This window comes from Gossypium raimondii, chromosome 5, assembly GCF_025698545.1.
Source record: "Gossypium raimondii isolate GPD5lz chromosome 5, ASM2569854v1, whole genome shotgun sequence".
NCBI classification, from domain to species: Eukaryota; Viridiplantae; Streptophyta; class Magnoliopsida; order Malvales; family Malvaceae; genus Gossypium; species Gossypium raimondii.
In genome coordinates this window covers 20,818,534-20,830,666 of record NC_068569.1, presented here as the reverse complement: position 1 = coordinate 20,830,666, position 12,133 = coordinate 20,818,534, and the positions used below count along the sequence as shown (strand labels likewise).

The 12,133-nt window shown below is 30.6% G+C and overlaps 2 protein-coding genes across 2 annotated transcripts; one reads left to right on the top strand and one right to left on the bottom strand.

Annotated features, from left to right (window-relative positions):
• The first annotated feature begins 1,226 nt into the window (after positions 1–1,226).
• On the top strand, positions 1,227–2,880 carry LOC105771109 (dof zinc finger protein DOF1.2). The gene has a single exon (XM_012592510.2). It carries the CDS (start codon positions 1,563–1,565, stop codon positions 2,460–2,462), a length of 900 nt encoding a protein of 299 aa, XP_012447964.1. The 5' UTR covers positions 1,227–1,562; the 3' UTR covers positions 2,463–2,880.
• Positions 2,881–7,467: 4,587 nt separating this feature from the next.
• Positions 7,468–10,171, bottom strand: LOC105771140 (uncharacterized). The gene is made up of 9 exons (XM_012592549.2): positions 9,907–10,171; positions 9,751–9,816; positions 8,940–9,020; positions 8,767–8,820; positions 8,617–8,685; positions 8,372–8,434; positions 8,036–8,118; positions 7,878–7,943; positions 7,468–7,776 (listed from the first exon to the last, which is right to left on the bottom strand). Exons 1-9 carry the CDS (start codon positions 10,141–10,143, stop codon positions 7,734–7,736), a joined length of 762 nt encoding a protein of 253 aa, XP_012448003.1. The 5' UTR covers positions 10,144–10,171; the 3' UTR covers positions 7,468–7,733.
• Positions 10,172–12,133: the final 1,962 nt, after the last annotated feature.

The following is a 12,133-nucleotide window of genomic DNA, read 5'->3' as shown; positions in this document are numbered from 1 at the left end:
GACTTTAATTTTTCATTTTCCAAGAAAATATTGTCATTCTATTCAAATCAATCTTGATTTAACCAAATATTTTTTTTCTTATTCGAATCTCAAAACTCTACAAAATCCTGCATGGACTTATTTGCCAAGTCAACATAATTTTCTATTAGGCTTGTGGCCTTTATATTTGAGGCAAAGAGTTGAAATGCATATAAGTTCTTGAATAAATGTAGTTTCTTTTTGGTTTATTTCTTGAAATCATGAGTTGGATTATAGTATTTATACTGCATCACATATATATATTTATATTATATATAATGTGATTGGTTGAGTTGATATTAAAAGTCAATTTGAAAAATGTTTTTAATTTTTTTAATAAAGTGGTATTTTGTTTTTTACATTTTATGTAGAATGTTTAAATAAATCAACTAAACTTGGGACTAATGAGATTTATTCATAAGTATTTTACCATTTTACTTATGGTTGAAATGTTAAATATTTTTAATATTAAAATTTTCTTCCACCAACGTCATGAGTACGAGTCTGACTCTAATATTTTTTAGGAAAATCATATATATTTTAAAACCCAAAAACAGAAGAACAATAGAACAACTAATGGAAAGGATTACTAAACCCGAATCAGCAAACTCTCTCTATACATCCATAACCTATTATCCTACATCCTCATTAGATGTGTTTACCGGATCATTAACATTCAAAAGTACTTCTAAGAAAGAAAGAGGTAAAACATTCAAAGTTTAATATTTTTAAAAATTTTATAGTTCAGTTGAGGAATTCAAAGATAATTTATACAAAATTAGAATAGAGGATAAACTGAAATGAAAAAAAAATCTAAATTAATTTATTCAAACTCTGGTTTTGAACCTACAGAAGAGTGCAAGCAGATACACCATACTAGACTCTTGCCTTTGAAATTTCAGAGTTAGAGTTATAAAAATGGTAAAATGAGATTTATATATATCATCAACCAAAACAACTCACCCCACAAATAATATATACATGTTTAAGCTGAGTTACTCCTCTAATCTGCTCAAATTGGATTAAACTAATATGTACATATGATTATCATTTTCCATTTTCACTACGATCTAATCAACCATGCTTGTATAGTGTAACCATTTCAAATCAATTTTGATATAGTATAATAGAAGCACAACTAGAATTGTTTTGACTTATACTTCAATCACAATCTATATTGGGGGGGCAATGATAAGAAAATGGCACATGACTGGAAATTATGAAAATAAAGAGTCACACACGATCCATCTACCTTTGTAATTAAAGCAGTTGGAGTGTACTACAATACAACCCTTACTCCATCACCATCACTCCCCGTTGCCTATTCCCCTTCCATCTCCTTTGATCTCTCTTCCATTTCTTGGTCCTGACGGCTCGCCAACCGCCCACGTTTCCCCATTTGCATCCTCCACAAAATACATATATGCACACTCTATCTTAATCCCACATACCCTTTTTGACTACCATCCCCCTTTACAATTTTATTACAAAGTGATTCATCTTTGGTGGTGCTAGCTTTCGAGTGTTTTTCTGTATCTGCAAATATGTTCGCAATTAGTGAGAGTATGTTGCAGTGTGCTCCTAGGCCGATGTTGGCCATTGACAGAAACTGGAAATCCAACGCTGAACTTGCTCCCAATTGTCCACGTTGTGCCTCTGCTAACACCAAGTTCTGTTATTACAACAACTACAGCTTGTCCCAGCCGCGGTACTTTTGCAAAGGTTGCCGAAGGTATTGGACCAAAGGTGGTTCCCTTAGGAATGTGCCTGTTGGCGGTGGTTGTCGCAAGAGTCGACGAGGTAAGTCCAACAGGGTGGACAAAAACGGTGCTCAGGTTTCCACGAATTATAGCAAGAATTTAACTAGTTTCGGGACTCACCAGGAGCATATGATGGGTGCCACTACTTCCCATGGAGACACAGGGAACCAACCAGGACCTGCTACTACTACTGGGTCGGATATTGATCTAGCTGTTATCTTTGCTCAATTCTTGAACCAGAGTACAAGTTCAGATCAGCCTGAGATAATTCTTACTCAAGAATGGCCTAATGAAGGGATGGATCCTTGGAGTTGTTTAGAACAAGATACCAACAACCAAAACGAGTCATCCATGGAGTTACCAGTAGTTCATACAATTCCAGAATCTTATAATATGCTCCAAGAAATGCCTCAAGTTGAGCAACATCTAAAAGATAACAGTGTTGAGGAATTGTTGGAAAGTGATGAAATCAATGCGTTCGGGTTGCAAAACTTGTTAGCTGATGAAATGGTGCAAGATGTTTTCTGGTCAAATTATGCAGCAAACACCCCAAGCTTTGAATGTCAACTGCAACAGTTGGAGTCGTTTCCAGTTGATGACCAGCTTAAGATTTCTGCAAATTTAATGGCTGAAACTTGGACTTCCTTTGATCTTTCTGGGTCTGAACTTTTTTCAAAACCTTGAAATCAATTTCTAATTTCATATAGTAATTCTTATACATACTATTTTTTTATAAATGAATATTTTTATAAACCAAGTAAGCCTTGTATATTTATTATTTTTAAATAACTTTTTATCATTTGATTTATATCCAAATAAAGCCTTATTAATTTCAAATGAAAGTTTGATTTATCTCAAGGATTTATTTAGGTATAAATTAAAAGTAAGATTTATTTAAATGTAATAAAAATTCAGGAGTTTTTTTTATTATAAATATCTTTCCTTTTCATTTACTTCATTATAAGGTAGCTTAGGTTGTCCAAATTATATATATATTTTTAGAAGTATGAATCATTTCCTGAAATCTGGAAATTAAGTAATTTATTTGTATGACTCGATTCGTTCAAAATTTTTGTAATATAATTCATTGTCTTCTTCTTTATCTCATACTTGTAGTGTATATATAGATTTTACTTAATTGGGTTGGATGGAAAGAATTTTGAAATAAAAATAAAAAAATAGAAGAGGAAAAAACAGAGAAAGGGATAGAAAATTTATATGTTTTTAGTCACAATATTTGATCTATCGATACTAATAAGTAGTTGGGTGTAGTGGTAAAACATATTCTATTATCAAGGATCGTAAAAGGATATGCAAAGTACCAAAAAATATTTGATGCATCGATGTATAAGTCTCATTCACCATCAATAAATAATTAACATGACACATTATCATTAAATTAAACAAAAATATGGAGGACTTATGAATAAATTCTAATAATTTTATTTAAACATAATTAAATATTAAATGTTACTATAATAAATAAATATTAATAAATCTTAGATTTAAGATTTTGGATGGGTTTAGGGCATCGAATTTAGAGTCTAGGATCTCGGGTTTAAAATTTAGGGTTTTAGTAATTATTTCTAATTAATTATTATTTAATTAAAAGTTATTAATATTTATTTACAAGCCCTTTAGTGATGAGATGTCGTATTATTATTTGTTGATGGTGCATCCATATTTTTTGAACAAAATTCTCCCATATGCTTAAAAGATAAAAATAAAATAAAAAGTTAAAAGATTGTTCATTTTTCCCACCAAACGCTTTCTAAATTAATTTTCCTTCCAAGTTTTTTCTTAATTAAAAAATATTTTGAAACCCAATTGTTTGAAAATGGAAAATGAAAGGAAAAAGCTTATTATTGAACCAAATGCTGGAAGTCTTTTATTCCCTAGCTTTTTTGCTCCATTTAAACTTTCATTCTCATAAATTTGTCATTTTTTTATGCGAAATGAACATGTGGTAGGGGGCCTGGTTTATAATTAACACAGAGGACCACTGATAATATCACATGCATTTATGAATTGCATGACTCCAAATTTAAAATTGCTATAACAATAATTTGGAGGACGAAAACAAACAATAACAATTACTATGATATGAAAATGCAGGAAATGAAAATGGTTGGGGGGATTACTGTTGGTAGTGAGTCCACCACCTCCTCAAATCAAGAGTGGGAATGGAATATAATTGGAAGTAGGAACCAATCTACCTGTCTGACGTCGACCCATCACATGATGTTGTCGATTGTATATCCTAAATATGATGCTGTTGAGATGGATCTACAACTTCTCTTTACTAATTTTAGGAGAATTACATTTAGAGCTTTTTCGCATTTCCAACCCTAATATTTAGGCTCTCAAAAATTATATAAAATTTAATTCTTTATTCTTTCTTTCCTCTCTCTCCTTTTCTTTTTCTCATCCTCTTCCTTCACTGTCCCACTTTGACAGCGCCACTAGTAAAAAAAGGACACCAAATAATCCATTCTTTTATCTTTTAATCTAACGGTTTAGATCTTAAAACCACCAGAAAACCAAGTCAAAGTCAAATTTAAACATCTTGTCTCAATCTATCACCTCCATTGCTTCATCACTTTGGATATGAGATATGCGACTCTTTTTATGTAACGACTCGAAAGCTAGTGATGTCAGAAAAATTTAATTTTGGGATTTTATTTCCTTGCATCGAGATCTTAAATATTTTTATTAAATATTTAAGGAGTTATATTGTAGATGACTTGAAGTTTGGATAGTCAATTTTATTAAATATTTTTATTAAATATTTAAGGAGTTATATTGTAGATGACTTGAAGTTTGAATAGTCAATTTTATCGAATTAGTGATTAATTAAAGTATAGGGACTAAATTATAAAAATAGTAAAAGTTCGATTGTTATAGACTTTTAATTAGGAAATGAACCAAAGGACTGAAACGACAATTAGACCATGTGTTGATTAATAAAAAAAATATGGTTTAAATGAAGTAAAAGAAAAGAAAAAAAACTTAAAATTTTACATTATTATAAAGTTAGTGGGGGAAGGAATGAACATATCATCTTCTTCCCCATTCACCCGAAGCAAATAGAAAGAAAAGAAACTTAACGCCATTTAGGGTTTTGAAAGCTTTAACCTTAAAATTCAAGTAACTCCTTAGTTTTTTTTTTTATAATTTTTATATTTTTGAAATCCCAAGAGCTTAATCTAGCTGCTCCATATGTTATTTTTCAAAACTGTTAAAGTTTTCAAAAGTTCTCAATGTTGATTTCTTGAAGTTTTTTGTGTTAAATTATTAGATTTTGAGCTTAGATATGAAAAGGACCGGTTTGTAAAGTTTAAATGTTAATTTTGTAACATAAGGACTAAATTGAATTATTTGTAACGTTGTGAGATTTAAAAAATAGATAGTAGAGAATTTATAAACGATGAGATTGAAATCGGATTAGAAAACGAAGCTCAAATTTGAAAGATATGGTTATTTTGTTTTCGAGGACTAAATTGAATCAATTGAAAAAATTAGAGATATCAAAAATAAAATTGAATTGACATATGTTTATAATATGCCGATATAAGATGTGTGGAATTGATCAAATGAATAGAATAATTGTATAGATCGAAATTGGTCCAAATTGGAAATAATCGGAAATGACAAAATTGTTAAATAGTTCTTAAAGTTTCAATTTGTTTGATTGTTTAACCAAGTAAATTCATATGGTATGATTATATGTGTTTGCAATATATTCTTGAATTATGAATTTTTTGTGTGATTGTAATTTGAATTGTTTACAATTTGGTACAAAAAGGTGTGATATGGATTAAATCGTAATGAGATGATAAATTGACTGATAAATTGAATATGATGAATTGCAATTTGAAATATTTAATGAATTTATATTTTATATTATACCATTACTAAATTATTATTCGTAGCAAAAAACGACGCAAGATCGTCGAAAGGGAAATGAAAGGCTAAAGTTGACGACGAATGACACAAGCTTCCGGTTTGTATTTTTATGACCCGAAACCAAGTTAGTTATTATTTATTCGTGATATAATGTATTGTACAATATTGAGGTATGTTATTAATAATTATTGAGTGAAATGCTATGGTTAAAATTGATTACAGAAAGTTGTATAATTTAATTGTATTTTGCTATTAAATACGAATCTCGATGGTATATAATAGAGTATGTACTTGGTGAAGTCCTTTGTATTTTGATGGACTCTTGTAGTCCTAATTGGTGTGATTGGTTGGACAGAGATAGTGTGTAGCGAATGGGGGTAAGATATGTCTGATATGTTATATGATATATGATATGACTCTAATATGTTAAATAATATGATTTCGATATGTTATATGTTATGAAAAACTCTGAATTGATTATTCCTCTTTGCAAACTCCTTAAGTAAACTCTGATGTGGTCAAGTCACACACTGGGCTTCTAGCTCACTCATTTATTTTGTTTCATTTCAGGTGATCCTCAAGCTTAGGATTGGACGACGACTCTAGAGCTCGATTTACCCATTTTGATTAAGTATGTTTTAGACTTATGTATGAACCCTACGAACTTTTGAAACTGTTAATTCTTGTTTGGAACTTTAACATTAACTTGGATTTTTATTTTTTAAAATTTCTATTTTCAATTGGTATTCTAATTGAGATGACGTAACTAATAATAAACTATGATTTCCTAAGACCAAAATTGCTAAATGTTTTTTGCTGCAAAGTTTTTGAAACTCGATACTATGTTTTTACTGTGCAAGTGATAAAGCGAGTTTGATTTGTTTTAATAGAGTTAATATTTCGTGGTTTTCATCAAAGTACTTACGAGTTTGTCAGAATGGAAGCGTTTTAATGTATTAAAATGAACTTTTCACCAAAGCTAAACATTAGCATTTTCACGTAGGATGTAATCCTCATAATCCGACCGTAACGTTTAGGCCGAGTTTGGGGTGTTATAGTAATTCATTCATGGCGGTACGCGCCTATCATGTGATTCAGTAATCATGCTTAAATTATTTCAATCTAATTTCTTCTTTTATTATTGTAGGAGTCTTTTATAGAAAAAATTAAGATGAAAACGCTGATGTGACATTAAACTATTAAAAAAAATACACATGACGTGGCGTCACTATTTCATACTGGATTTTAGACTTATTTCCATCATTATTTTGTACCAATTTAAAAGGCATTTGTAAACTACTATAATGGTTGAACAAGATTGTCTTTGTGCATTTCTTTGCAAGGATTGAAGATTTTCTTTTCGTTATATATAAAAATTGTGCATTCCAATCTTGATTATTAATTGTCTAAGGTTTTATTTAGATGAGATTTTGTTTTCCCAAAAGTTAAATAGAGATTTTATACACCTTGAATTTCTACTTGCATGTTAAATTAAAAGTTCAGGTTTTGTCATTCTTGTTTGTTTTATTTAGATTTATTATTTCATGTTTCGAATTTACTAATTATTCCACATCTTATATATAATTTGTCATGCTTTGATGACATCCAAATGAGTTGCGATGCAAAAGATAATGACTTGAAGTTACCTCTTTTGGCCCAGGCAGGCAGCATCGTGTTCTTGAAAGGGTGCATTGCTCCTAGTCATGTGTACTCAATCTTAGGCCTATTGATAGCTTAGGCTACCATTTCAGTCTTTTAATGTTTCTCAGAGTCAGAACCCAAGTAATTAATAACAGATGATTATTGCATGCCGACATTGGTAACAGCATTGGTAACAGCTTTTTTATCTGTATGCCAAAGAATTTTATATATACAAAATTACATGTTAAACCTTTCTGCTTCCAGGAATCCAAAGCACGTACTATGAAAGCCTTTATTTCAGGAAAATAAGTAGGTTCCAATGTCATCTATTTCCACCAAAAACATAGAAATGCGGATGCCACTTTGATTATATATATTCATCAGATAACTGGAAAAGGTTTTTGCAGATTACCAACTCTTCTGTGGGTGCCACTTTATGCTGCATCCAACACTGTTCCAAAGGGAAATAATCACTTTTAGTTGGAAATCCATCGACTCAAAACATGAAATGTTTAAAAATAATAATAACAAACTACTTAAGGAAGAATGCACCTTGGTTTCTGAACTGATGGCACTGGTTGGCCACTTAGAACACTGTCTATAGCAAGGCTTAAGTCCCTACAAATGATTAAACCAAGCAGATTTGTTTGCAACAGGAACAAGTCTTCATATTATTAAAGCATATTAAGCTGAAATTCATAAAACCAAACCTTCCAGTAACAGGAACACTATTACTTGGCCGGGAATCATCAAATTGGCCGTGATATACCAGCTCAAATGGCCTCCTACCGTCCTGTTTCAAAGGGATAGCTTAACTAAGTCAATACAGTTATTATTTTAAAGACTCTTCAAAATGATCCCCAAGACTCATCCCACAATCTTCTAAGTGGATTACAATGTGATAAATCACAAATTTGTAACATTCAACCCTTGATATATGGCCTCCAAGGCAGACTACTACTTATCACTGCCGACCTGGTTCAAGGATGGTTGTCATCTACTAAGGTAATTCAATTTGATGTTAAGTTAAAGCAGATCCTGATCACCTTTTTAAATAGAAAAAACTCGGGTGTACAGACTGCCCCAAAGTCTCTTGCAACATCTTGTGTCTGAGGTTAAAACATATTCAACTTAATCAATAAGAATCATGGAAGGAGAAAATCAATTACAAAGCAAACTTATTCTATTCACATGTATGAAATGTCAAAAGACAGAAAAGATATACCGGAAGAAATGTGCCAGATTTCTAAATCTCAAAAATGAAAGTAAAAGTATATTAAGATAATTATACCTCATCATATAGATAAGGGAAAGGATAATTATATAGCTTAGCATCTTCGGCCATGAATTGGGGTCCGTCCTGTGAACAAAAGTTCATCTGGAGAAATCATACAAACAGCTTCAAAGCATCTCTATTCTCAAATTAGGGGATCAGTGGAACCTGTGGGTGAGTGGCTACAGAATTCGAAGATATTGCAACAACAGCCAGCCCTTTCTGCAATTGAGTGCAATAAATTTTGGATTGTTGTACAGTCATTTTTCTTTCCAAGTTCCATTAATAACACGAAATAAAGCAAGCTGAAAAACTCAGAAAGTGGAAGGGCACTTAGTTACCTTCATATAGAAATTGGAAAGCTTCGCAATATCCTTCTTCAGGTGCTTAACAAATGGGCAGTGGTTGCATATAAACATAACCTGCAAAAGAACATATTACTACAAATCTTATGATTATATATTCTTCAGTAAGAAGAAGAAATGTCACAATAGCCAAGAATCCAAAAAGAAAAAGGAAAGATGATCATAATTTATGCTAATACCTGCTTACATCTTCTAATCTGAACAAATTATCTCTTCTAATATGTAATTCTGAACCCCAGGTTAGTTTCAACTGTTATATTGTATCTTTGCCTGCCATTGTTAAAAGGCTCGGTTCTAATTATTCATTTTGTCAAATCTCTTGACAAGAAAACCATCCTCCTCCAAATACTGAGGCATTGCTCTATATAAAAAAAGAACAATGAGACCAAAAGTACATATTCCAACCTGACAGTGATCCCCATTTTCAATCATTTCACCTCTTGCTCAGTTCATGAAATTCCAATCAATAAATTAAGAAAACAAGCAGGGATTTCACATCTCTTCCTAATTGAAACACTTGAAAAGTGTTAACATTCCTTCAACTATGTACAATAAATCAACTTGAAAATCCCAAAACCTAAAAATACCTTTAATTTACAAATTCCACAAAAGAAACCTACGTTAACTATATTTAATGTAATCCCAGTCAATAGCAAGTAACACCATATAATAGATAATTAAAGGATAAAACTCATAAACCTTTTAACCCAAAGAAGCATAACCACAATAAACCAGAACAAAGGACCGAAACAGAATAAATATTGCAAGAAAATAAATGGGCCATTACCAACAAAGCAGGGTATGATTCAAGATCTTCCAAAGTCCAAGTCTTCCCAGTCAGAGGCTCTGGCAACTACCCTCCAAAGGAAACAAAATATTTGTAAAAGAAAATACAAGTGTTCGACATGTAAAAAAGTTTTTAATGTATTGGTAATGGAGAAACCTGGAAATTAGGAGCCCTGAAACCAAGAGAAACGCCTTGAGACTCAGTTCTTGCAGCTCGGATAACTAAAAGCTTCTTCCTTGCGGGTTCATTGCTTCTTACCCGCCCTGGAAAAGAACCCAACTTCGAGAAAGGCAACGTCGTCACGAATGATGAAGTCCTGATAGCCGGTAAAGTGCGAGGAACTGAAAATAAACGTACGCCTGCTGTGGTTGCTCCACCAGCGGCAACCGCCATTTTAATCTAAACTGATATAACTGCCACTGAAATTGTATAAATAAGATAAACTTGGAACAATTTTTTTTTAGCTATCTTTTGTCAGGACTGGAAAAAAATGGGCTAAGCATGAAAATGTTTCGAGCTGATGAAAGCCCATTCCATATGGGCTTCAAAAGGCTGACAGTCTTTTCCCACCATTGTTGTAAAATAGTTTTTTCTCTAGAATTATTTATCTATGGGTATAAATGATTGAGTGGAAAAATGGAAGGAAAGAGAATGAAAAAATGAAAAAAGAAATTGTGAGGAAAGAAAATAGAAGAGATTATCAATTTTCATTTTAATGTATAAAAATTAAATCGTTCCAAATTAAAATGATAAGAGAAAAGAAAATAAGAGAACAACCTATATTAAAATTATACATTTAAAAAATCATTTTCTTTCCTATTTTTAATTTTACCAAGTAGCTAGTGAAGAGAAAATTACTTTTTCTTTCAATTTTTCATCTTTCTTGTCAAGCAACCCTATATAAAGAAAAGTTATATTTTCTATCCTATTTTATCAATTCATTGTGGATCCTTGCATTGAGAAATGTGAGTTTATCTTCTAACTAATTCAACACCAAAGAAGGAGAGAAATTGATTTCTAGATAAAAACAACATATTCGATAAGGGGTTTAATAGGTTCTAGGTCACCAACACAAATTTCTAATTTAGTACATGGCTTAATTAAATAGTTATAGTGTCTTCATTTCTATCTTTTAACCACAATTGTTGGTTTAAAACTTTGATAATGGCTGAAAAGTTTTTTTTATTCTTTGATGTTCGGATGTGTGAATGGATAGATGAGAAAAAATATCAAAAATAATGAAAGGTGAAGAATGAAAACAGGAATCTCTTTCAGTTTTTCTAGAATAAGAATTTTGGAGAACACGAGGTAAGATGAAGATGATGAATTTTGGGGTGGAAAAAAATTGAAGAAACGAGAATTGCTGGACCATTATTGATTTATATTATTAACATTTAGATAGATGATTAAATATGATTTTTATGAAAATATTATTAATCATAATTATATTTTATAATGTGATTAAATATTATATTAAAAATATTAAGGGTAACTTTGTCATTTTCATATATTATTTAGAACACACTATTACAAATTTCTATTTTATTTTCACTTTAATCTATTAAGTGATTTATTCCATTCCCACATTATTCCGTTGAGTGACCCAAACATGATGTAAGTGTAATAGATTGAGTTAGATATTAAATTAGTTGTGAAATTAAAATCTATATTTTTTTACCAAGTAATTAATATTATTTTGAAGATATTTTTATTATTTTATATTTTATATAAAATTTAAGAAAATACTAAGATTTTAACCTAATACATCCTTTCAACCAAAATTATATTTTATTCTTTTTACAAAGTCATTGATATTATTATATGAGTGTTTTTTTTGTTTTTTATACTTTATGAAATCTATAAAAAAAAAAGATGCACAGACGATAATTTTGAAAATTTCAACTTGACTAATTCAATGAAAGCCTTGTTTGAATTTTACATAAAAGGAATTAAAAATATAATTTTATGCAAATTCTTTTCACTTGGTAATGGTAAAATGTAGTTGATTGAGGAAATTGGAATGTAAGCTAAAAACATTACAACTTATATTCCAAAGTAATGTTGTGAAACTTGAGAAGAAAAACGTATGGTTGATGGGAAACGAGAATTAAGCAGAAATGATAATTAAAAGAGACAGGATTAGGTAGGAGTTAAAATAAAAGAATTGCATGCAGGGTTATGATTTTATTTTTCCTAAAAATACCAATGACTTTGTTTTATTCTTTTCATGTATTTTAATTGGTAATACCAAAATAAAAATGATATGGTTGGAAGAAATAAATTAATGCTGTCAGCATGTTAGCACCACAGTTCAATGGTTAGTAATAATTAATTTACATCATCAAGTGGATCATACAATAACTATTCATGTCTTGATGTTATC